Source organism: Gadus morhua, chromosome 6, assembly GCF_902167405.1.
Source record: "Gadus morhua chromosome 6, gadMor3.0, whole genome shotgun sequence".
Lineage (NCBI taxonomy): Eukaryota > Metazoa > Chordata > Actinopteri > Gadiformes > Gadidae > Gadus > Gadus morhua.
This window is the reverse complement of record NC_044053.1, coordinates 25,405,092-25,430,769: the sequence shown is the minus strand read 5'-3', so window position 1 is coordinate 25,430,769 and position 25,678 is coordinate 25,405,092. Positions and strand designations below refer to the sequence as shown.

The 25,678-nt window shown below is 47.1% G+C and overlaps 1 protein-coding gene across 2 annotated transcripts in view; it reads left to right on the top strand.

Annotated features, from left to right (window-relative positions):
* wdfy3 (WD repeat and FYVE domain containing 3) overlaps positions 1 to 25,678 on the top strand; it is an 81,192-nt gene that overhangs the window by 50,486 nt on the left and 5,028 nt on the right. For both annotated transcript variants that reach the window (XM_030357860.1, XM_030357859.1), the window contains 28 exons: positions 41 to 150; positions 349 to 531; positions 696 to 853; positions 1,005 to 1,082; positions 2,022 to 2,255; positions 2,718 to 2,892; positions 3,785 to 3,948; positions 4,280 to 4,428; positions 4,928 to 5,048; positions 6,100 to 6,185; positions 6,285 to 6,365; positions 6,611 to 6,665; positions 6,853 to 6,972; positions 9,346 to 9,463; positions 9,727 to 9,833; positions 10,023 to 10,176; positions 10,660 to 10,751; positions 11,306 to 11,518; positions 11,789 to 11,915; positions 12,502 to 12,656; positions 14,261 to 14,419; positions 17,725 to 17,904; positions 18,499 to 18,681; positions 19,980 to 20,073; positions 20,338 to 20,484; positions 20,690 to 21,010; positions 21,480 to 21,591; positions 22,097 to 22,294. In XM_030357860.1, the coding sequence (XP_030213720.1) occupies positions 41 to 150; positions 349 to 531; positions 696 to 853; positions 1,005 to 1,082; positions 2,022 to 2,255; positions 2,718 to 2,892; positions 3,785 to 3,948; positions 4,280 to 4,428; positions 4,928 to 5,048; positions 6,100 to 6,185; positions 6,285 to 6,365; positions 6,611 to 6,665; positions 6,853 to 6,972; positions 9,346 to 9,463; positions 9,727 to 9,833; positions 10,023 to 10,176; positions 10,660 to 10,751; positions 11,306 to 11,518; positions 11,789 to 11,915; positions 12,502 to 12,656; positions 14,261 to 14,419; positions 17,725 to 17,904; positions 18,499 to 18,681; positions 19,980 to 20,073; positions 20,338 to 20,484; positions 20,690 to 21,010; positions 21,480 to 21,591; positions 22,097 to 22,294 (4,074 nt within the window). The remainder of the gene's footprint in view (positions 1 to 40; positions 151 to 348; positions 532 to 695; positions 854 to 1,004; positions 1,083 to 2,021; positions 2,256 to 2,717; positions 2,893 to 3,784; positions 3,949 to 4,279; positions 4,429 to 4,927; positions 5,049 to 6,099; positions 6,186 to 6,284; positions 6,366 to 6,610; positions 6,666 to 6,852; positions 6,973 to 9,345; positions 9,464 to 9,726; positions 9,834 to 10,022; positions 10,177 to 10,659; positions 10,752 to 11,305; positions 11,519 to 11,788; positions 11,916 to 12,501; positions 12,657 to 14,260; positions 14,420 to 17,724; positions 17,905 to 18,498; positions 18,682 to 19,979; positions 20,074 to 20,337; positions 20,485 to 20,689; positions 21,011 to 21,479; positions 21,592 to 22,096; positions 22,295 to 25,678) is intronic.

The following is a 25,678-nucleotide window of genomic DNA, read 5'->3' as shown; positions in this document are numbered from 1 at the left end:
GAATTGGTACATACATATGTATGTGTGTGTCTGTGTTTAGCGGTGTGGATGGTTTCGGTCTGGAGGCAGAAGCTCGCATGACCACCTGGCATGTGATGATGCCGGCTGAGAACCAATCAGACGCAAGCAGTAACCAGGAAGTCAGCGAAGGTAGCTCTCGCACACAGCAGGACACAGGTGTTTGTTTGGTGCCATTAAGCATTTCACCAGGCCTCACGTGTGTGTGTGTGTGTGTGTGTGTGTGTGTGTGTGTGTGTGTGTGTGTGTGTGTGTGTGTGTGTGTGTGTGTGTGTGTGTGTGTGTGTGTGTGTGTGTGTGTGTGTGTGTGTGTGTGTGTGTGTGTGTCAGGCCGCCAGCTGCTCCTGAAGGCGGTGGCCCGTGTGTGGACCGAGCTGATGCACAGTAAGCGAAGCATGCTGGAGGACATCTTCAAGGTGTCCCTGCCCTCCAATGACCGGGGCCACGTGGACGTGTCCACCGCCCGGCCCGCCCTGGAGGAGCTGGCCCTCAGGAGCTGGCAGAACCAACTGGGTGAGGGGACACTCACACATGCATACACTCCATGCATACCATGCACACAGATAAAGACACACTATCGACGCACACACTGGTTGAGTTGTCAATGCATCATGTGTCATGTATTTTGTTCCCAAAAAAGATGACGTGTATTACATTAAGTTGTTTCTCTCACTCAGCCCAAGAGAAGAAGCTGATTGGTCGAGGCGAGGCCGTGACTCCGGCCAGCCAATCAAAGCTGTCGAGGGTCAGCAGTGGGTTCGGTCTTTCGAAACTCACTGGGGTCCGTCGCCACAAGAAAGACCCCAGCCTCAACAAGAACCAGCTGTCTGCCCAGGTACACACACACACACACACACACACACACACACACACACACACACACACACACACACACACACACACACACACACACACACACACACACACACACACACACACACACACAAACACGTTGTTGGTATTTATGTGTGTTGTTGTGTCACCAGGAAACCTTCCAGTGGATGTTTACCCACATCGCCGTGGTGAGAGACCTGCTGTCCATACAGTTTAAGGAGCATCAGGAGGTAACACATATTACACACTACACTACACACTACAGACACACTATACACTACCCAAATACTACACACTATATACACGACACACACACACTAAATACACGTTACACACTATAAACACTACTCACGCACACCCAGTACTAGTAGCATCAGGAGTTAACACACTACACACTGCACACACACCCTGCATACTTGTACACCACGGACTATAAACACTACACACACATGCATTAAACACTACAAACACTACACAAACATCCAGCTCTAGGAGCATCAGGAGGTAACACACTACTCAGAGCCCCTGTTAAGGCACAAGATAAATATTGAGGTTATATCTAGATTCACAACATTAACATGCGACACCCCCCTTGCTTTCTATTGGTTGACGACCAGCAACCCATGGTTGCTGGTCGCTTGGTATGTGACTTAACAAGACTTCTGCAAGAGATTCTATCTAGACAACGAGGCGATCTGTATTAGATGTAGCATCCACCTCCTCCGGAGGGGGATTTGTTTGAAAAGAGGAATGTAGTGTGGCTGATCTTGACCTAGCTATCCTAAAACATTATAAACTATATATATATTTATCTTGACAATTATATAAAGTGTAGATAGACTAATTGTATGTCGTACGTCCTACGTGCTACTTGTGCAGCACTTTATCCTAGCTATCTTTGTTGTATCCGGGGAATGGGTTAACCTAGCCATTGTAAGTGGTTCTAAGAACATCCTTACTGTACCGACAGCGATATTTAGTTTCTCCTTCTTGTGACAAATGTACTTATTTTAAGTCGCTTTGGATAAAAGCCTCTGTTAAATGCCCTAAATGTATATGTAATGTAAAATGTAGATAGCACGTTTTGGGGTGAGGGGGCTAGGCCAGATTGAAGGCCCTCAAACAGAAGAAGGTGTGTTTTGAATGTAGCGCTATTCCTCTCCTTCCAGCGACAGCAGACCTGTCTGAAGTACGTGACGGAGGAGTGGGCTGGCATCGAGTACGAGCTGCTTAGAGAGCGTGGTCTCTGGGGCCCGCCCATCGGCTCCCACCTCGACAAGTTTGTCCTGGAGATGACGGAGGGGCCCTGCCGCATGAGGAAGAAGATGGTCCGCAACGACATGTTCTACATTCACTACCCCTTCGTCCCGGAGCCGGAGCCCAACCCCCCCAACTCCACACAGGTACTGTCCCCAACCCCCCCCCCCAACTCTACTCAGGTACTTAACACAACCTTACCCCGACCCCGTCCCCATCGAGAACGTCCCTCAATAAGTGTGTGAAACAGCCCGTTTGCGCTCAAACTTTACTTTCGTAAGAGACTGTGCAGTGGGCGGTTCTGAAGTGCAGAAGCCCTGCTTCCCGGCTACCGAAATGTTTACAACTTCTCGGGATTGGTTATTTACAGACAAATTCGCAAAGCGTTCGACTAATCAGAACAGAGTGGGCGTGCTGACCAATCACAGCAGACTGGGCTGCTCGGAAGGGGGGCCTTAAAGCGACATGATAGGTGTTGTAGAAATTAACAGTCTGAGAATAATAAGGGGTTTTTGTAACATGCAGGCATGTTACCCTAGTAGTACCCCCGAATGCAATTATTAACCCTAAAAAAGCATTATATGGGATCTTTAACACCGTATGTGTAGATTCAGAAGCCCCAGCGGTACCGGCGTGCCATCAGTGCGGACAGTAAGGAGTACTACATGAGGCTGCTGTCTGGAAACCCGGGCATGTACCAGCACTCCCTGGAGCCCAGCGCCCCCGGGGAAACCAACCACACAGAGCCCGAGCACGGAGAGGACACCATCGCCAGGGTCAAAGGTCAGGACAAACATCTATCACCTTAAAGTGTAAATTTAACCCAGGGTCTTTTTCGGCATGAAGACCCATAAAATAAGCCCTCCAGATATTATTTAGTTGATAATCGAGTATAGAGCTTGCCCGTGAATGCCCGGAGCAATGTAACAGCCCAAATGGCTTCCATGTTATTGGCTAGGCTAGGGGCAGTGTGAACGCTTCCAAATCAAAAATAAATGTACCACTAATATTACTCAAAATAGCACCAAACCTCTGTTGTAGCATTACTAGGGTCCCCATAAAACAAAGCATCAACAACTTAGTTAGCGTACTGGGAGTTTATTAAAAATTACTGTTTTCCAAGTCTGTGCCTTACCGGTAGTTCCATGTTTCCAGAAAGAAATCACATGTCGATTACCGGCTACCGTAAACAATATAATAGAGGTGCCAACAAATTTTAAAAAGACAAGTATCAAGATGGGAGATTGTTAAGTTAAATTTGTTGGTGCCTTTATTATAATATTTACGGTAGCCGGTAATCGACTTGTGACAGTTGCGCTGTTACATTGCTCCGGGCATTCGCGGACAATTTCTATTGTCGATTATCAACGAAAAAAGTGTCTGGAGGGCTTATTTTATGGGGTCTTCATGACACAAAAGACCTTGGGTTCAACAAATCAGGTTTGTGTCCATATGTTTCAAGTTATGGTTTCTCATGAACCAGCCTTAACCTTTTACCAAATGGTCTGAGCAAGTCTAGTCGAGGATTGTTTTAACCTGTTGCCACTGGCTTGAGCAGGTAATACACCAGTTTAAACCTTTAGCTAACAGCAGGTCATAACCAGTTTTTACCAGATGTTACTCATCTGGACGGGTCATAAACCAGTTGTAACCCTGATGTTCCTGGTCTGAACAGGTCTGGTCAAGGCTCCTCTGAAGCGGTCTCGCTCCACGGCAGACGGGGGAGACGAGGACAGCCAGGACCTGACCCAGGAGCAGCTGCTGGAGGCAGGAGGACCTGAGGAGGAGGAGAGGACCGACGACACCTCCCTGCTGCGCCTCCTCGAGGAGGGAGAGAAGGTACGGCCTTCGGAGGGAGAGACGGAGAGAACTACTACTACACTGTCATAACACAACCCTTTGTCTGGGACTCACTTAGAAGATTACCTCTTGTTATAAAAAACAATCACCTGAAGACTTTATTCAATAATTTGTAAATTACAAACCGGCATCAGATTGTAAAAAAACAGCTCATGTTGTGTAAATGTATTGCTATAGAATAGCAATTGGTGCCCTTTAAAATAATTATTACATAAACAACTCCTTACAAATGTATTGGATACTTGTATATATGTAATTAACTGTAGTGTGTTCTCAACATACTAACTCCTATGTGTTTAAATACCTCTAGATCCAGCACATGTACCGGTCCGCGCGGGTCCAGGGCCTCGACACTAGCGAGGGCCTGCTGCTGTTTGGGAAGGAACACTTCTACGTGATCGACGGATACACCATGACCGTCTCCAGGGAGATCAGGGACATAGACACCCTGCCCCCCAAGTACGTAGACCCTAGACACGGACCCTAACCCCTGAGTATAGACCCTAGACATAGACCCTAACCCCTGAGTATAGACCCTAGACATAGACCCTAACCCCTGAGTATAGACCCTAGACATAGACCCTAACCCCTGAGTATAGACCCTAGACAGAGACCCTAACCCCTGAGTATAGACCCTAGACATAGACCCTAACCCCTGAGTATAGACCCTAGACATAGACCCTAACCCCTGAGTATAGACCCTAGACATAGACCCTAGCCCCCAAATATAGACCCTAGACATAGACCCTAACCCCCAAATATAGACCCTAGACATAGACCCTAACCCCCCACTAGGTGACCTTAGTAGTAGTAACACAAAGTAGATAGACTTGTAACTTTGTGTGTGTGTGTGTGTGTGTGTGTGTGTGTGTGTGTGTGTGTGTGTGTGTGTGTGTGTGTGTGTGTGTGTGTGTGTGTGTGTGTGTGTGTGTGTGTGTGTGTGTGTGTGTGTGTGTAGCTTGCATGAGGCCATCATCCCCCGTGGTGCGCGGCAGGGCCAGAGCCAGCTGAAGAGAACCGCCAGCAGTTTTGCCTACGAAGACATCAAGGAAGTACACAAGAGACGCTACCTGCTACAGGTACACACAACTTACACACTCTAGGGTTCTAAATGACAACCTTTTGCTAGACTAGAATAAAGTTTTCTTGAATCTTGAAAAAAAGACTGCAGCGGTTTCTGAAGAATTAGTCAAGGTCTTTGCACACGCCAACATAAGGTGCATAATAACACATTCATATCTTTGACCCTTTGAAACCAAAACCTTAAAATGTCGCACTACAATAGGGCTGGGCGATATGGACAAAATCTTATATCACGATATGAGTAATTTTATATCACGATATGGATATATATCACGATATGGTATTTTTGAAGTAAATTAAAATAATAAATGGCTTAAAATAACCATACTTCACATTTGATCAGTTTTTTCTTTTATTTTGAACTTGAATTTCCATGCTTACAAAGGAGTAAGTAGCGAACAATCTGTCATTAACTGCAGTGTCATATTGTGCAAACATCTTGTAAACATTGTAAACAACTGTTTTTTCAATACAAATAACATTTTTTTTTAAAGGTGTGCTTCACACCTGCCTGGCTGTCAGTCAGTGCAGTGTAATATAAAATAAAAATCACAGCATCACACAAATATTTTAAATACTAATTATACACTTATAAAATAAAGTTATGTGCTGTGCAAATAGCTGGTGGTAAAAATAGAACTGTTTCTTCAATACAAATGAGATTTTTTTTCAAGTTAACAGGTGAGTCTCACACCTGCCTTGCTTCAGTCAGTGCAGTGCAATATAATTTTTTTTTTTTTTTTTCTCTCTCGGTATAAACGATATGGCCAAATCTCTCCCAGTAGACACTTTCATATCGTCATATCGCCCAGCCCTACACTACAATGATCTGTAAATGTATTAATCGGAGCCTGGTCAATTTCTAAATTAAGCGGATCAGTTAAAGAATGAGGTGATCAATAGGATATGCCTAAAGATGTCCACGTGACCTAGCTGCTGTAACCGCTTAGATGAATGAAATGCATGGCTGATGAACATTGAGACCTGTGCTGTGTGACATGTAAAAATGATGTCAGATGTAAAGGTCACCACCTCTTGGTTCTGCAGCCCATGGCGGTGGAGGTGTTCTCAGCAGACGGAAGGAACTACCTTCTTGCCTTCCAGAAGGGTGTCCGCAACAAAGTCTACCAGAGGTACTAACACTTCATCAGACACCAAGCTTAGCTCCTCACTATCAGAAGGTGTGTTTGATGAAATGTCTGACTGATGTTATGTGTTCTTTGTCACCTCAGGTTCCTGGCGGTGGTGCCATCGTTGGCTGACAGCTCTGAGTCGGTCTCAGGCCAGAGACCCAACACCAGCGTAGAGCAAGGGTAGGCTGCAGGCTAACCACTTTACAGAGAGCCAGCCAATTAGCAGCTTTGTAGAGAAGTGTTAATGATTGCCACTGTTTAGAGGGGAGTAATGCATACGTTACACAGAGGGGAGTAATTTAAGATGTTACATGGAGTTTAGGGGCTAATGCTTTCAGCTACATGGCAGTAGGTAGTAATACAATACGTCATGGTGGTCCATAATCACAATAACGTTCTGTTTGTTCTGTGTTGCGGTAACACAGGTCTGGCCTTCTCAGCACTCTGGTCGGGGAGAAGTCTGTGACCCAGCGTTGGGAGGTAACCCCCAACTCACACCCTAGTCACACTCTAGACACTCCTTTAACACACTGAACTCTCTTCAAACACTGTGTGTGTGTGTGTGTGTGTGTGTGTGTGTGTGTGTGTGTGTGTGTGTGTGTGTGTGTGTGTGTGTGTGTGTGTGTGTGTGTGTGTGTGTGTGTGTGTGTGTGTGTGTGTGTTCCAGAGAGGCGAGATCAGTAATTTCCAGTACCTGATGCATCTGAACACACTGGCGGGCCGCTCCTACAACGACCTGATGCAGTACCCCGTCTTCCCCTGGGTGCTGGCCGACTACGACTCACAGGTCTGCAACACACTAACACACTGCAATCATCTGACTCAATCTAACTCACTGCACACATTTAACATACACTAACACACTGCATACATTGAACGTAAACTAACACACTGCACACATTGAACATAAACTAACACACTGCACACATTGAACGTAAACTAACAAACTGCACAGAGATTTATTTTGAGGTTACGAATTAAACCTCATAATTTAGCAGATGCTTTTATCAAAGCCTTTTGGTTAAGCTGAGAACAAATGAAGAATCCAATCATAATTGGAGTAGCCACAAAAAAACACAAAACTACCTCGCTTAAAGAGCCCATGCCATTAAAATCACATTTTTCCTATTGTTTGTTAAATAACATAGGTCTGAATAAGTTTGTGAGCTGTGGTAAGTTTGAAATCTATGCAGTTTGTCTGCTGAATGCAATAGGCAATGAAAGGAAAAAGGCAGAAGAAATGAGCCGATCTGGATAAGGTGACACTGTGACGTAGCGTTGTCAAATTATTATTCATGGCCCTGCCCACTTGGTTGGTTCGTAACCACCCACAAGAATTCTGAAGGAGTCGTGATTGAGGTAGTGCTAAATGCTAATACGTGTACGGTAGTTGCTTAGTTCGTAGTAACAGGCTAGTTACAGAATTTTGAATGCAATGGCAGAACGACATCGAACTACATGAACTGCGACATGCTGCCTGCCGCAGGTTGCCGCGAGGCACCACCGCCGCGAAGCACCACCGCCCGGCAGCGGGCAGCCGGGCGGTGGTGCCTCGCGCCGGCAGCAGGCAGCAGGCAGCGCAGGGTTCTGTCTACTACAGATTGATGTGGAAGTGGAAGAACCAGAGAAGTCGGAGAACCCGACGAAGTCCTTTGTGATTCATTATATCGTCTGGACGTGCACACAGCTTTTGGCCGTGATAATATGTATTATTTGATATAGATATCTATGTATTATATGATATTATTTAGATATAGAGCTCCAGGACTGTAACGCAAGTGTTGTACACTTCCTTGTTATTTGGATAACCGTTCTGCTGTTGGTGTGATGGCGCATAACACGTCGGACTCTCATCTATGGTATTTCTACAACTAGACCCGTAGTGGGGGTTATCTCAGCCATGGTTGAGAATGAATTGGGGGAAAGGAACTTTGGCTTTGACTCCCTGAAGTCATGAACCACGACATGGAGGAGAAAGGGATTGTTGACCGCGGTCGTCTCCCGCCGGAGCCTCGCTGCCGATGGACCACCGCCTCGGCTTCAGGATGCGGTGATTAGCGCTGACCGCTGCCGAGGCGGTGATTAGCGCTGACCGCTGCCGAGGCGGCGGGAAGCAGGGCTCAAGCGGGATACATTCTCGGCCAACAATCCCTTTCTCCTCCATGTCGTGGTTCATGTAGCCTACTTCAGGGAGTCAAAGCCAAAGTTCCTTTCCCCCAATTCATTCTCAACCATGGCTGAGATAACCCCCACTACGAGTCTCGTTGTAGAAATACCAGAGACGAGAGTCCTACGTGTTATGCGCCATCAAACCAACAACAGCAGAACGGTTATCCAAATAACAAGGACGTGTACAACACTTGCGTTACAGTCCTGGAGCTCTGCTCTATATCTAAATAATATCATATAATACATAGATATCTATATCAAATAATACATATTATCACGGCCAAAAGCTGTGTGCGCGTCCAGACGATATAATGAATCATAAAGGACTTCGTCGGGTTCTCCGACGTCTCTGGTTCTTCCACTTCCACATCAATCTGAAGTAGACGCGGTCGTTTGAGATTCATAATAACCTATCGTCTGGAGGCTCACACAGCTTTTGGCCGTGATAATATATATTATATATTATATGATATAGATATCTATGTATAATATGGGTTTCTAAGAGCCATTGCGATACATCCACCGTAAACAGAGCGCATGGTACTGTCTACAAGCTGCTCAGGGCCACACCCCCACCCCCCTCCTTGACCTGCCTTGACACACCCACCGTATACAGAGCGCATGGTAGTGGCTACAAGCTGCTCAGGGCCACACCCCCACCCCCCTCCTTGACCTGCCTTGACACACCCACCGAAACAGCGCGTTTGGGGGAAGCTCAATGTGCGACTGTTTCGGAGTGACTGTAACTCTGCACCACGGCTGAATTTCGGGGACGTCTTTGAATACTGTGTTTGTGGCCAACTAATACCTATATTAAAGCATCATAAAATAGAATGGCATGGGATCTTTAAAAAATACTTCTTGACAGAGTGTGAAGTAGCAATAGGAATCTGAATATTTCTCTAACCTAATATATAAATCCTTCCTATAGTCCAGCTCAAAGCAGTGCATTCTGGGGTAGTAGAGCGTGTGTTTTGTGTTGGGGGAGCAGGAGTTGGACCTGAACAACCCGGCTACCTTCAGGAACCTGGCCAAGCCCATGGGCGCCCAGACGGACGACCGCCTCACCCAGTACAAAAAGCGTTTCAAGGACTGGGAGGACCCCAACGGTAAGACCCTCCCCTTGACCAGACCGGGAGGGGCCAGCAGTAAGCCAATCCCCCAAATAATCTGGAAGGAGCCAAACAATAAGCCCCTCCCCCAAATAGACAGGAAGAAGCCACGCAATAAGCCTCTCCCCCAAATAGGCTGGAAGAAGCCAAGCAATAATCCCCTCCCCCAAATAGGCAGGATGGAGCCAAGCAATAAGCCCCTCCCCAAAATATTCTGGAAGCCCCTCCCCCATGTTGACATGCTGTTTGCTCTGTGATAGGAGAGACGCCAGCGTACCACTATGGGACCCACTACTCCTCCGCTATGATCGTAGCTTCGTACCTGGTCCGCATGGAGCCATTCACACAGATCTTCCTGAGACTACAGGTCAATACACTTCTGATACATTTATATATTATTTTTCTATGCATATGTTATATGTCCTATTCTTTAAATGATATCACTTCTTAACAATAACAATCATACATTTACAGACCGATGTTCCCTACAGCACTTCTTTCACATAGTTGGTGGTGCAGTATTTCTATTTGATATGATGTATATGGTGACTTGCAGGGCGGTCACTTTGACCTGGCGGATCGCATGTACCACAGTGTGAGAGAGGCCTGGCTCTCCGCCTCCAAACACAACATGGCCGACGTCAAGGAGCTCATCCCAGAGTTCTTCTACCTGCCAGAGTTCATGCTCAACTCCAACAACTTTGACCTGGGTACGACGGAGTGGGAACACCACACAGATGACAAATGGACACCCAGACTGGCAGACAGACAGAAATAGATAGGCAGAGAGCTAACAAAACTATATGTTTGATACTTCTTAGCAGGAGAGACTAGTGTTTTAGTCGCGTTGCTAGCTTAAATGTAGGGTTTGGGTGTTATAGTTAACTGTATGGTTTGGGTGGTATAGTTAACTGTATGCTGAGGGTGGTATAGTTAACTGTATGTTTTGGGTGGCATAGTTAACTATACGGTAAGGGTGGTTTAGTTTACTGTAGGGGTGGTATAGTTAACTATATGGTTAGGGTGGTATGGTTAACTATGGTTGGTGTGGAATAGTTGACTGTATGTTTAGGGTTGAATAGTTAACTGTATGGTTAGGGTGCTTTAGTTAACTGTAGGATTAGGGTATATATATGTGTACGTAGTTATTAGATTGTGTGCAGGGTTGTGATGTTGTGTTGTTTGTCCTCCAGGAGCGAAGCAGAACGGCACCAAGCTGGGAGACGTCATCCTCCCGCCCTGGGCCAAAGGAGACCCCCGCGAGTTCATCAGGGTTCACAGACAGGTATTCAGATAGACAGACAGACAGGTAGAGGTGTTCAGACAGACAGGTAGACAGACAGGTAGAGGTATTCAGACAGACAGGTAGATAGATAGGTGGAGACGCAGATACAGACTGGTATAAGTATTCAGACAGACAGGTGGAGATGCAGAGACAGACAGGTATAGGTATTCAGACCGACAGGTAGAGTTTTCAGATGGACCGATAGGTCTTTCTTGTTGACACAGAAAGACAGAGTTAGTCAGAGAGACAGGTAGAGTCCATCATATACACGGTTAGATAAATAAAGAAACTATTTTAAGAGGTAGACCAGTAGACCTGGTTTTACTAGTGTAGGTGTAGAGTTTATATGGAAACCAGTATGCATTTGGACCAGTTCAAATCTAAACCCATTTTGGTTCAGACCAGTTTAGATGTCAGACGGAATAAATTTATACCAGGTTAGATGTAAACCAGGTTAGATGTCCACCAGTTGGGGTTTAGACCAGTTGAGCTGTAAAACAGTGTGAGTATGTGAACCATTCTGGATACAAACCAATGACCCCCCCAACCCCCAGGCCCTGGAGTGCGACTACGTGTCGGCCCACCTCCACGAGTGGATCGACCTGATCTTTGGCTTCAAGCAGCAGGGCCCACCGGCGGTGGAGGCGGTCAACGTGTTCCACCACCTGTTCTACGAGGGCCAGGTGGACATCTACAACATCAACGACCCCCTGAAGGAGACCGCCACCATCGGCTTTATCAACAACTTTGGACAGATCCCAAAGCAGGTACTGCAATGAAAACCACTGGGAGGCAGAGGGGTGTGTCTGTGTGTCTATGTATTGTGTGTCGAGGTGTCCCTGAGTAAGACACCTCTCCCTGACTGCTCCCGACGAGATGGCTGTCGCTCTGCATGGTTGACCCCGCCGTCGGTGTGTGAATGTGTGTGTGAATGCGTGAATGTTAGAATATATTGTAAAGCGCTTTGAGAGGCCACTGGTTAGAACAGCGCTATAGAAATGCAGTCCATTTATCAATGTTGTGTGTGTGTGTACCAGCTCTTTAAGAGGGCCCACCCTCCCAAGCGTGTTCGAGGCCGGACCAACGGAGAGCCAGCTGGCCTTCCTCTCAGCTTCTTCTTCCATCACCTTGACAACCTGAGGCCCTCGCTCGCCCCGCTCAAAGGTAAACTGTGGGGACAGATACTGTCATAGTGTTCTTATGTTCTAATGTTCTTATAATGTATTTTATCATGTTGGATTATATTATACGATACATTATCAGTACAGAGCTGAAGGAGCCATTGGGACATATTTTATTTACTGATAATCAGGTAGCATATTATATATTACATAATATATAATATTATTTACAGAGATGAAGGAGCCAGTAAGACAGATCGTGGGTACTGATAAGCCAGTAGCATTATATAATATATTTTAGTAAATGCTACACGTGAACCTCCTAACATGGTGCAATTTAATGGTTCGCTATCTCGGGATATTGTGCAATATCACATGGTTGAGATCTCAAACTCAGGATATTGTTTTCGTCGCTTGACGAAAACGATATCTTAATTAAAAACGAATAAACCGCTAATAAAAACAAATAAATCCTGGCAAAAAGTGCTATCTTGTTAACTTTTGGAGTGTTCAGATGTAGTATAGTCACCCCAGGCTCAGTGAATAGTGTGGAATAGTATTCCACACTATTCACTGAGCCTTTGGCGAATAATTGTTAAATATTATATGTTCTTATATTATCATTACAGAGCTGAAGGAGCCAGTTGGACAGATCGTGTGTACTGATAAGGGCATAGTGGCGGTGGAACAGAACAAGGTTCTAGTCCCTCCTTCTTGGAGCAAAACCTTTGCTTGGGGATATGCTGACCTCAGCTGTCGCCTCAGCAACTACGAGTCAGACAAGGTCCGTTTCACATGACACACTGAGTGTTCATCACATGACCTGTGGATAGAATACCATGTACATCAACCGTTTACCATTGGCTTGACATAGCATGGCCACGATATTATTCCAAATGGAAAAACTAGCGGGTGTGCGCTAGGGTTGTAACGATATGCGCATCGAAACCGAATTCGCGACGCTCAAAGCCACAAACCTGTCGCGTGGTGTGAGAAGGCAGAAGCGCGACACGCCCTTTCTAACTCCCCTTATCCTTCCAGTCCAGATCCAGCCACATGATATGAGCTGTTAGCGCCAGGGTTTCCTTTGTCCGGTAATAGAAAATTAAACGTCAGACAAAATGGTATCTCTCCGGTCAAAATGTCAGATTGAAATTTGCTAATAATCTGTCTAAATAATAGTCCGCTGACACCGCTCCTCTTATCGATGCCGTAAATCTGCGACAAGATGCCCTCGCTGTGATGACAGCGTTCCGTGGCTACAGAGGATTGCATTTCTCCACAGCCTGCGAATTCCTCATATACGATATGAACAACATTTATCCAGAGTGGGCAAAGTGCGCAAAAATAGCCTGTTTGATCCCTGTCTCTAGTGCTTTGTGTGCTTTGACCGGCAGTTGGTCTGCTTATAGGTCGGAATGAAGCGGCCATCGATTATTGACAGGTTGGGTACTTTATTCTACCGGACTTGTTTATTTCTTCACTAGACACACACACACACACGCTACCGCTCGTCAAATCACTCGTTGACGTCCCTCTCTCACACACACATACACACAAGCACCCATTGTCGCGCACACACATACGATACTCGTAACACTACGCCTCGTTATTGCGAATCAGACGTTCAAGTTTTTTCCCCATCTATTTGAAAGTTAGGCTATTAAACATGTTGCATTCTATACGGCCTGATTATGTCATTATTTAAGCTACATAGCCTAATAAAAAGCGATAATAGAAAAATAAACGTTTTTTCTAACGGAAACGCTGGTTAGTGCGACCAAACTATTCAAATTCCTCTTATTTATTTGACATTAATATTTTCAAATACATAAGCCTAAACCACAAAACTAGTTGAGGGTTTTTGCCTACCTGCAAGCATCCTCCAACTGCAATCTTTGGTTATGTATTCATTCATTTTGCTGTACTTTAATAGTATTCTTTCTGTTCAAATCTGTTCAGTTTTCCAAATTATTGGTTATTAAATGTTGCATTAAGTTAATTGTTATAGAAGTGTTGTTTAAATAAAATGCTTTTTAATTTAAAAAAAATCGTGGGATCTATCGAATCGTGGGTCATAATCCTGAGTCCTGACACAAACTGAATCGTGAGTTGGCGTATCGTTACAGCCCTAGTGCGCATATATAACCTGTGAAACTGCTGTCGTACACCTCGATTTCGACAAAGTACGATATACTGTATAGTCGCTTCAATGTGTGGGATTTTTGTTTAATGCCATAAGTCTGGGTGAGACGAGTGGCAATCACTCACATGCTATTGTTGACTGATTGCAGGCAGCAGTGCGAACAGGCCAATTCTGATTTAGTTTGAGGTATATCAGGGCCTTGGTTCTGCTTGGAACTAACCTCTGTACCCCCACGGTTCTAGGCATCGGTGGTGTACGAGTGTTTGTCTGAATGGGGGCAAATCCTCTGTGCCATATGTCCGAACCCCAAGCTTGTCATCACTGCCGGCACCAGCACCAGTATCTGTGTGTGGGAGATGGGCACATCCAAAGAGAAAGCCAAGTCTCTCACGCTAAAGCAGGTAAGAAAACCATCCCCCACAGGTAATTACAATATTCCAAATTGTATTGTCTTGTAAGATATGTTATGGGTAAGGTGTTGGCCAGTTGTCTTAAAGTGTAACAAAATGTATTTAATGGCCAGGGGCCTCATTACAGAAAAAATCCTAACTTCTCATCCTAACTTAAATTAGGGACTCAAAGATAGGAAAAATCCTAACTTCCTTTTACAGAAGCAGTCCCTAACCTGTTGGCCGTTTCCTATCTTATCTTTGGCCTCCTATCTTATCTAAACTTAGGTAATCCTAACTGCTCTGTAAATCAGATTGCAGATCTGCAATCGTCAGTTTCTGCACTCAGAATGTGAATGTGATTGATAGAACGAGTTACTTTTAACATTAACAGAGACTGTTGATAAAGGATCTTTGTTAATAAAGGCAAGATAGTTGCACTAGTGCGACGTCATGGCGGGTATTGATACAGGGAACAAGAAGAGGAGTTATAAAGTAGTAAAGTAATTCTTCCACCAAATTCAAAATGTAATGTCTTTGCAGCCGATAAAATGAAATTAAAATATGGTCAGGAAAATGTAAGAAATCATTACGCGGCCTCGGTAGCCTTTCAGACATCACGTTTCTGTTGTGTTGATCCTTGTCTTCATTGTCAAGCAGACCTACTAGCAGTGCTGCTGCCATTTTTTTCAGTTATTGACAGTTATTTTGAATTTAGGAAAGGGTGTACTGCTGGCCCCTCCCGGTCTGGTCAAGGGGAGGGTCTTACCGTTGGGGTCCTCCCAGTCCTTGAAACGCTTTTTGTACTGGGTGAGGCGGTCGTCCGTCTGGGCGCCCATGGGCTTGGCCAGATTCCTGAAGGTAGCCGGGTTGTTCAGGTTGTTGTAATACCAAAACCCCTAAATGCCTTCCTATCTCACGATAGGATAGGATTTCAGAGTTAGGAAGTTTCTGTAATCAGGCCCAAGGTATTTTTATAAGTAAGATGTATTAATGGGCCAGGGGCCTCATTACAGAAACTTCCTAACTCTGAAACCTATCCTATCTTGAGATAGTAAGGCATTTAGGGGTTTTGGTATAACGGAAGGAGGTTTCCTAACTTAACTTAGGAAGAAATTCTATCTTTTCTTAAGATAGGAATTGAGCCATTACAGAACTATCCTAAATTAGGATTTTTTTAAGTTAGGATCCCTAAGTTAAGTGGCCATACACCCTGTCAATAACTGAAAAAAATGGCAGCCGCACTGCTAGTAGGTCTGTATGACAATGAAGACCGCATAATGTGTTTCCCACAGAACTTTAGAGACTACACAGGCCTGCCACCTTCACTACGAGGTCCAAAAAAAAATAAAAAAATGAAAAAATTCATTTTTTAAAATTGTGAATATTGTACAAAAATATAAAATATTCAAAAATTAATTTTCGGTGTATATGTCAGGCTGCAGGGCAACAGTCTGACAGCCTGCATTAAATAAGCATAAATGGTCCACTTGTGAAAGAGTGAACTCTTCAAAGCGGTTTAAAAGCCATGTATTTCAACGTCATGGAGGTCACCAATGCCATCAGCAATCTTGCACATAAGTTACAAAGATCCTTTATCAACAGTCTCTGTTATTTTTCCTATCTTTGAGACCCTACCTTAATGGCTGTCTTGCAGGGTTTGCACAATTGTGTGCAATTTGCTTGTTGATAATAAAGATTTAAACTGTTATCCATTGTATTTAATGTTGTTAGGTATCACGAAACGGAATGTTATCCGAAAAAAAGTAGGTACTATTTTAGCGGTTTGCTATTGATTCTCATTTCCCCCAGAATGCATTGCATGACGTCACGTTGGGGAGACACGGACCAAAGCCGCATTGAGTCCCTTGAGAGTAGAGACTAATCAGAGAGTGTTCAGCAGATTATACAGATACATAGATAAATACATAGATAAATACATAGATATTATGTATACTTAGTCATTATATGCTACAAGTGAACCTCCTAAGATGGCGCAATTTGATTGGTTCACTATCTCGGGATATTGGACAATATCCCATGATTGACATATCAAACTCGGTATTGTTTTCATCGCAAAATGTCCGCTAATAAAAACAAATAAACCGCTAATAAAAACAAATGAATGCCGGCAAAAAGTTATCTTGTTTATTTTTGGACTGTTCGGCGAATAATTGTTAATTAAATGTTTTAATGAGTGAATTTCCAACGATTTGTGTCGTTTGGTATTAATAAAGACTTGACTCTATTTATCTAGGCTATTAATTAACAATTATTCGCCGAAGGCGAAGTGAATAGTGGGGAATAGCCCCCGAGACCGAAGGTTGAAGGGGATATACCCCAATACCAAACGACACAAATCGTTGGGAATTCATTGAGGTGATGACAGACAGACAGACAGACAGACAGACAGACAGACAGACAGACAGACAGACAGACACACTGACTGACTGACTGACTGACTGACTGACTGACTGACTGGTTCTATTATTTGCCTTGCTGGGCCTGCCCGTCCTTTGCGCGTATGCAAATTAGCCAGGAGCGCACATGGCTTAATGTTGAGAACAAGTCATACTAAAAACGGATAGCAAGTGAAAGCTAAACCAGACTGTATCAATCACACACTTTGGGTCCATTCTAACTTATGGTAAGAGGCTATTCTTTAAACCTTTGCAGTGACTGAATGTTGATGATAAATGATGATTGTTTTGCATAAGATGAGTGTGTGCGACTGTGCGTGTGGCCTTTCCGGCTTCGGTATACTGCATTATTATGAAGGCTTTGTGGTTAGTTGTGATCTTAGTGAAGCAGCCTATGATTATCAAAAATTGTTAAGTGCGTGTGTTTTCATGTAGGCTAAATACTGATTGTCTTGGCTTGCATCCATGAAATATTGTAATGTTATAGGCCTACTACAAAATGTATATCGGTATTGCGCAACAATCGGGAAATGGGTACCCCCGAATATTGACAGGTATTTTGCATATACTAGGCTGTGGTTACCTTCCACCACGTCTCCCCAACGTGATGTCATCGCCGAATAGTGTTAGAAAACACCTTTCACTGCCAAAATCGCCAAAAACTGGACTTTAACAATATTTTGGAGACATTTTATAAATGATATACATATTTTGAGTGCTTCATGTACCCATTAATCAAAACTTCCGGTTAACCTGCAACACAGCCTTTAAGTTAGGAGGAGCAGTTAGGATTTTTTCTCTAACGAGGCCCCAGATGTCTTTACTGGCCAGGAGTATTTAATAGACCAGGTACTGGCCAGTTCTTGTATCTAATGGTGGTCTTCCTTTGTCGGCCAGGCATTGCTGGGCCACACAGATGCGGTGACGTGTCTGATGGCCTCCTCGTCGTACCACATGGTGGTCAGTGGCTCCCGGGACAGGACCTGCATCATCTGGGACCTCAACAAGCTGGCGTTCGTCACGCAGCTCCGCGGGCACCGGGCCCCTGTCTCCGCTCTCTGCATCAACGAACTGACAGTGAGCTCCACCCGACATCAGACATAAACCTTACTTACCTTATATTAACGCTACCCAAACAAACTCATAATTCTTCCTTACACTAGCCTAATTAACCTTAACCCTAACCATTCACCCTCCCTATAATGCACCCCTTACCTACCTCACTCTAAGCATCAACCCTACTTATCTGTTACCCCAGAGCTTAACCATACCTATCTCTATTTATTACACCCAGACTACACTGAGCGGCAATTTCAGTTCTTATTTGTTGTGTAGCGCCCCTATGGGAAAGGGGCCTTACTTTTGGTGTTAACCCTAGCCCCTGACACGGCGCTGTGCTTTGGGCCTTAGTGTAAACCCTAGCCCCTGACACGGCGCTGTGCTTTGGGCCTGAGTGTTAATCCTAGCCCCTGACACGGCGCTGTGCTTTGGGCCTGAGTGTTAACCCTAGTCCCTGACACGGCGGTGTGCTTTGGGCCTGAGTGTTAACCCTAGTCCCTGACACGGCGGTGTGCTTTGGGCCTGAGTGTTAACCCTAGCCCCTGACACGGCGGTGTGCTTTGGGCCTGAGTGTTAACCCTACCCCCTGTGTGTCTGCCTGTCTGTCTACAGGGGGACATTGTTTCGTGCGCGGGGACCTACATCCACGTGTGGAGCATCAACGGCAGCCCCATCTCCAGCGCCAACACCTTCACGGGCCGCAGCCAGAACATCCTCTGCTGCTGCGTGTCGGAGATGAATGAGTGGGACACGCAGAACGTCATCGTTACTGGGCACTCCGACGGCGTCGTCAGGGTAACCGACTGTTTACACTACGGCACGCTGTGATCACTTAGACCTGGGATTACACCACTTTTCATCCTCCTCTGACCAAACCGATAATTTTTGTGCAGACCGTTGGACACAAGCGCACAGAATCACAAATTCTAGTGTGCTCAATAGACAGTAAAATGGACATTCTGTGCATTGTCGGGCCGCAAACGACCTCACCTTGGATCTTATCCCATTATGGGTCCCATAGTTTAAGGAATGCTGTTTTAGACATAACCTTGTAAACAATGTTATATACCATGATAACATCAAACTGTTATACGTATAGCTGACTGTTATGTGGCTAATTCTTACTTAGTCTATGTATTTAAAGGAGACATATTATGGTGTTTTCCCAACAAGTGAACATATTATTTGAGTTCGAGAAAACATGTTTTTGAAGCTGTTTGCTGGAAATAGCTTTTAGGAAGAAAAAAATCTCGCCTACCGCTATTCTCCTCTGATTCAGTCCCTTCAGAATGCGCTGTTTCTGGTGTCTTTAGCTTTGATGCAAATGAGCTGCTGCCCATTGACCAATGAGCAGCTGTCAGACTGAACCACAGCATGGAGGAGAAGGGAGTAGGGGGTAGCTGGGGTAGGGTCCGGCGGGGGTAGCTCGCCGGTAGTCTGGCAGCTCAGCTCCGGGAGTACATCCCCCTCCATGTCTCCTCCATCGGATTGCCGCCGATACTTTGGCGGCAGTCCGGCAGGTCCGGCAGGGGGAGCTGAGTTCCCCCCGCCGGAGCTGCTCTTCCGCTGTTCCACAAAATCTTAACAATGCTCTGATTGGAGGGGAGTAAGTTGGAGGTAATATTCAACTGTGTCCCCTTCCTACGTAGGAGGGGGCGCCGAAACTGACTCGCTTGTTTGGTAACTGTAGGCGGGGTACTTTCAGAAATGCATATCTCACTCAAAAAATCATGTACAGACTTTTTTCAAAGTTTGTATCGGTGTGGGAGCACCAGAGACCCAAAACAACACCCCAAATCCCAGGAAAGGTTTTCATTATATGTCCCCTTTAAAGTTACTCATCATAGAAGCACTTTCTGTCTATATTCCTGAGCTTGTTTGACCGAGTGCATTGATATAGTAACAACACAGTATCAAAAACATTCCATCTATTACAATCCCGTCCAACTTGGTTGAGAACATCCTGGCTTGTAACATTCAACTAATAGGCTTTAAATTGTCCTCAAGGAGTCACTCACAGGACAAACAGTGGTTTGTTCAGGACGTCTGCTGTATATTGTTTAGAATCTGAACTACTCCTGCTCTACTTGTAGTTCTGGAGAATGGAATTCCTCCAAGTCCCAGAAACCCCTGCACCAGAGCCCGTGGAAGCGGACGTCCCAGACTGCTGTCCGGAAGAGAAAATTGGTGAGTTCTGATGGAGATGATCTATAATCAATATTGTATCAAAATAATATAGACGGATCAATAATCATTATTATATCAACAAACTGGTTAAACTTGCCAGATCTCTCTAATATACCAAAAAACTGGTTAAATCGCGAGAAATCGATAACTCTACAACTTATAACCAACTGGTCTAATCTAACCATGACAAGAGCTGGTAAAATACCACGACCCTCCAAATGTACTGCTTTACTGTCTCTTTACTGTTTCACTCTGTTCCTCCAGCTGAGGGGGCTGTGACCCACCAAGGGGAGGAGGAGAGCAGTGAGTCGGACGGCGATGAGCCCAGTCTCAACCCGGAGCCTAAGACTCCTCCCAGTGCCTCTAACGCAGGAGACAGCCACCCAGGCAGCGCTGTTCACAGACCTAAAGGTACACAGAGATATAGGGTGGTATATATAGAGAGAGGGAGAGAAGATATTTGAGGGGTCAGACTGACCATCAAACACCACAGGTATCCTGGACACATAGAGCTATGAAGATAGAGCTATCAGACTAGCCCTCAGGCACCACAGGTATCCTGGACATAGAGCTATGAAGATAGAGCTATCAGCCTAACCATCCAGTTGCCCCCCAGGTCCTGGAGTCCGCAGCGGTCCCTCCTGGTCTCTGGACTGCGGTTCAGATGACTCCCGCCACTGGTCAGACACCCTCAGCACCGACGAGAAGGATGGCTTCGTCTTCATCAACTACTCTGAGGGCCAGAGCAGACCTGGCAGGCCACCTGGGGGGCCCCAACCCCCAGGGGGGGGGCAGCACCCAGGGGGGGGGCAGCACCCAGGGGGGCCCAAGCAGCCAGCCCAGCCAGCCCCCTCCCAGCCCCCCTCAGGGTCTGTTCCACAAACGGCCCCCCAGCCTGGAGCTGGGGAAGCTCGACCCTACAGCCAGCTGAGGACAGGTGAGTCATCTCACATCACCTGTAAGACTCTAACCTGATGTACACGTGTATCAGACCTACCTGGAGAATAACACACCTGTATCACACCTACCTGGAGACAGACACTCCTGTATCAGACCTACCTAGAGACAGACACACCTGTATCAGACCTACCTGGAGAATAACACACCTGTATCAGACCCACCTGGAGAATAACACACCTGTATCAGACCTACCTAGAGACAGACACACCTGTATCAGACCTACCTAGAGACAGACACACCTGTATCAGACCTACCTGGAGAATAACACACCTGTGTCAGCCTTCCTGGAAACAGACACACCTGGATCAGCCTACCCTGATACAGACAGATATAAAGATGATCTAGAGATACAGATATAAAAGAAATACCCGACTGTTCGAATTGACTTTATTCAAATAACCTTCTTAACCACGTGTGTATGTGTGTGTAAATTTGTGTATGAGCAGGGTACAGATGGGAGAGGCAGCTGGTGTTTCGTAGCAAACTCACCATGCACACGGCATTTGAACGCAAGGACAACGGAACGCCGGCGGAAATCACTGCACTGGCCATCTCCAAGTAAACACTTCTGCCTCCTCCCCATCTCCTCCCAACTAACGGCTCCTCCTCCTCTTAACTACCAGCTCCTCCTCCCAATCTCCTCCTAACCACCAGCTCCTCCTCCTCTTAACTACCAGCTCCTCCTCCCAATCTCCTCCTAACCACCAGCTCCTCCTCCTCTTAACTACCAGCTCCTCCTCCCAATCTCCTCCTAACGACCAGCTCCTCCTTCTAACTACCAGCTCCTCCTCCCAATCTCCTCCTAACGACCAGCTCCTCCTTCTAACTACCAGCTCCTCCTCCCCTCCACCTCTTCCAAACAAGCTCCTCCACACCTCCTACTCATCGCCTCCTCCAATTCCTAATTTCCCTACTTCTCCTCGTCTCCTCCTCAGTTCCTATTTACAACTTTGTATTTCAATTCAGATCCTCTCTCTCTCTCTCTCTCTCTCTCTCTCTCTCTCTCTCTCTCTCTCTCTCTCTCTCTCTCTCTCTCTCTCTCTCTCTCTCTCTCTCTCTCTAGGGACCACAGTAAGGTGATGGTGGGGGACGGCCGGGGGCGTGTGTTCAGCTGGTCGGTGAGCGAGCAGCCGGGCCGGTCGGCAGCGGACCACTGGGTGAAGGACGAGGTGGGGGACAGCTGCTCCGGCTGCAGTGTCCGCTTCTCCCTCACAGAGAGACGGCATCACTGCAGAAACTGTGGACAGCTCTTCTGCCACAAGTAAGTCTGTCTTTCAGTGTCTTATACCCCATAGGGGTAACTGTTGCCCTTGTTTAGTCCCTCTCCCTCTCTAGCAAGGTTGTTGTCAAATGAGACGGAGAAATATGCTTTCCTTTGCGTTCTCAATTATGTTATAGACATCATGAATATCCATCCCACTGTTTGATCTTTTTATTGCATTTGATGTCATTGGAATAAAAATAATATATATATATTAATATCCATATTATATATGGATATACCCTTTTTTTAGCGCTTCAACACAATTACATTTGCTTTGCCAGAGTACAATAAAAGTAGCTACTCCTTGGTGAGCTGATTTGCTAATGGGTCATGTGATGGTCTTATGATGGTATGATGTGATGGTCATATGATGGTATGAAGTAATGATGTCATTTCATGGTCATGTGATGGTATGATGTGATGATGTCATGTGATGGTTATGTGATTGTCATGGGATGGTATGATGTGATGATGTCATGTGATAGAAAACATGTGATAGAAATACAAATCAAATGTATTTGATTTGATTGAAATTTATTTTGAACATGTAAAAGAAAACAGAAAATATCATGCAGAAAATAATGATGTTACACAAACTAGAAAGCATAATTAGGTACCTGAATGACAAATACTTGATGTGTATATATTAGTGCCGTCAGTTTAACGCTATTATTAATGGCGTTAACGCAAACCAATTTTAATGGCTTTAATCTTTTTATCACGCGATTAACGCTCTTTTGGCTTGGCAAATGTTGTAGTTTTTTCACCTGCTGTCTAGCAAGTTGCAACAACTAGTCACGTTAGATAAACTACAACAACATACCAGATCTAGCTACAAAACAACAAGCACGCCGCACAAACTTGTTGGTGCTGTGGTAACCGACTTGGAGAATGAGCCGGGTTTCAAAGATTCTACACAAGGCGACAGTTAGTTAAGCCGACTTCGGCGTTTATTCAATAGTCACACTCAGGATAAGGGTGCGCTAGGGTCTCCGTGAGCCTCTAGCTTCTGCATTCAATGCGTGTCTCTGCCTTTCCCCTGCTCCTGTTCTGTAGCCTCTTTTATGCAGGCTCTGGGCCTTCCTCCTCCCAGCCGCCAGGTGTCCCCCATCCTGCTGATTGGGGGGAGGGTCCAGGTGCTCTCCGTCGCCGGCTGGTGGGTGGGGGTGGTATACCCCGTCCTTCACGGTCCCTCGGGCCCGTCCAGGCCGAGGTTTCAGGGGCGGGATGCCACACTCCCCCCCCCCCCCCGTTTGCTCAAGCCCCTGGTCTCTGGGGAACCCCCCTAGGCAGGCATCCCGACGTGACAGGGCGTCGGCGTTGGCATGCTCTCGGTCCCGGTCGGTGGTCCACCCGGAACCGGAAATCCTGGAGAGTCAGGAACCACCGTGTCACCTGGGCGTTCGTATTCTTGGCCCCCGCCATCCACTTCAGGGGGGCGTGGTCGGTGACCAAAGTGAACTCCCTCCCCAGGAGGTAATAACGCAACTTCTCGAGGCACCATTTGATGGCCAGGGCCTCCTTCTCCACGGTGGAGTAGTTGCGCTCGTTGGGGAGGAGCTTCCGGCTGACGTAGGTTATGGGGTGCTCCTCTCCGGCCCGGATCTGGGACAAGACCCCCCCCGAGTCCCACCTCCGAGGCATCTGTGTGTACAATCACGGGGAGATTAAAGTCAGGGGTGATTAGTACAGGTTCAGAACACAGGGCCTCCCGGAGCGTCTTGAAAGCCTGGTCCGCCGCCTCCGACCAGGTGACCCGGTCTGGCAAGGCCTTACGGGTCAGGTCGTTCATGGGGCTGGCCAGCGTGGCGTACCCGGGAATGAAGCGCTGATAGTAGCCTACCAGTCCCAAGAACGCCTTTACCTGCTTCTTGGTGCGGGGCTGAGGCCAGGCCCGTATGGCGGCTACCTTGCCTTCCTGCGGCCGCACTGTTCCCCTCCCGACCCGGTACCCCAGGTACGTTGTCTCCTCTCTCCCGAGGCGACATTTGGCCGGGTTAGCGGTGAGGCCCGCCTTCCGTAGTTCTCCCAGCACGGCCCTTAGCTGGCGGATGTGGATATCCCAGCTGGGGCTGTAAATGATGATGTCATCAATATAGGCCGCCGCGTAATCCTGGTGGGGCCTCAGGAGCTGGTCCATCATACGCTGGAAGGTGGCCGGGGCGCCTTGTACCCCGAAAGGGAGGACGGTGTACTGGTAAAGTCCCCCCGGGGTGGAGAACGCCGTCTTTTCCCGGGCCGCTCGCGTCAACGGCACCTGCCAGTACCCCTTGATCAGGTCCAGGGTCGACAGGTACCCCGCCGGGCCCAGGCGCTCGATTAGTTCATCGACCCGGGGCATGGGGTAGGCGTCGAACTCCGACGCCTCGTTCAGCCGCCTGAAGTCATTACAGAACCGAAAGGTACCGTCTGGCTTGGGCACAAGGACCACCGGGCTGCACCAGGCGCTACGTGACTCCTCTATCACCCCCAGCTGCAGCATTCGGCGCACCTCGGTCCTTATGGCCTCCCTCCGGGCCTCTGGGATCCTGTAGGGCAGAACCCTTACCCTTACGCCTGGCGCCATCCGGATGTCGTGGTGGGTGACTGCAGTCCTCCCCGGCAGGTCGGCGAACACGTCCCGATGCTGCAGGATGATCTCGTCCAGGTCGTGCCTCTGGGCCGGGCTGAGGTCCTCCCCCACCGGGACCTCTGGGATCTCCCGCCGGGCCGCCAGGGACAAGGGAGCGGGGTCGGCGGGTGTCTGCTCCCCCCCCTCCACTGCTTCAGAATATTAATGTGGTACAGCTGTGTCGGCTTCCGCCTCCCCCACGCGTTCCACCACCTCGTAGGGTCCCTGCCACTTGGCCAGGAACCGGCACTCCGCCGTGGGGACCAGGACCAGGTCTCCTGGCTGAAAGGTCCTCAGCTGGGCTCCTCGGTTATAGACCCTCGCCTGGGCCTGCTGCGCTCGTTGGAGGTGCCCCCGGACGATGGGCCACACGCCTCCACGTGATCCACGGTGGTGCGGTGGGGGGACGGCTGGCTCTCCCAGGCCTCCTTTGCGATGTCCAGGATCCCGCGGGGTCTCCGCCCGTACAGCAGCTCAAAGGGGGAGAACCCAGTGGACGCCTGGAGGACCACCTGTACCGCGAACAGTACGTGGGGTAGGAGTTGGTCCCAGTTCTTCCCGTCGGCTTGCATGGCCTTCTTGAGCATCTGCTTCAGTGTCTTGTTGAAACGCTCGACCAGTTCATCCGTCTGGGGGTGGTAGACCGAGGTCCGGAGCTGCTTCACCTGCAGGAGCCTGAGGACCTCCTTCATCACCCGTGACATGAAACATGACCCCTGATCAGTGAGCACCTCCTTTGCTATCCCTACCCGGCTGAAGAGGAGCATAAG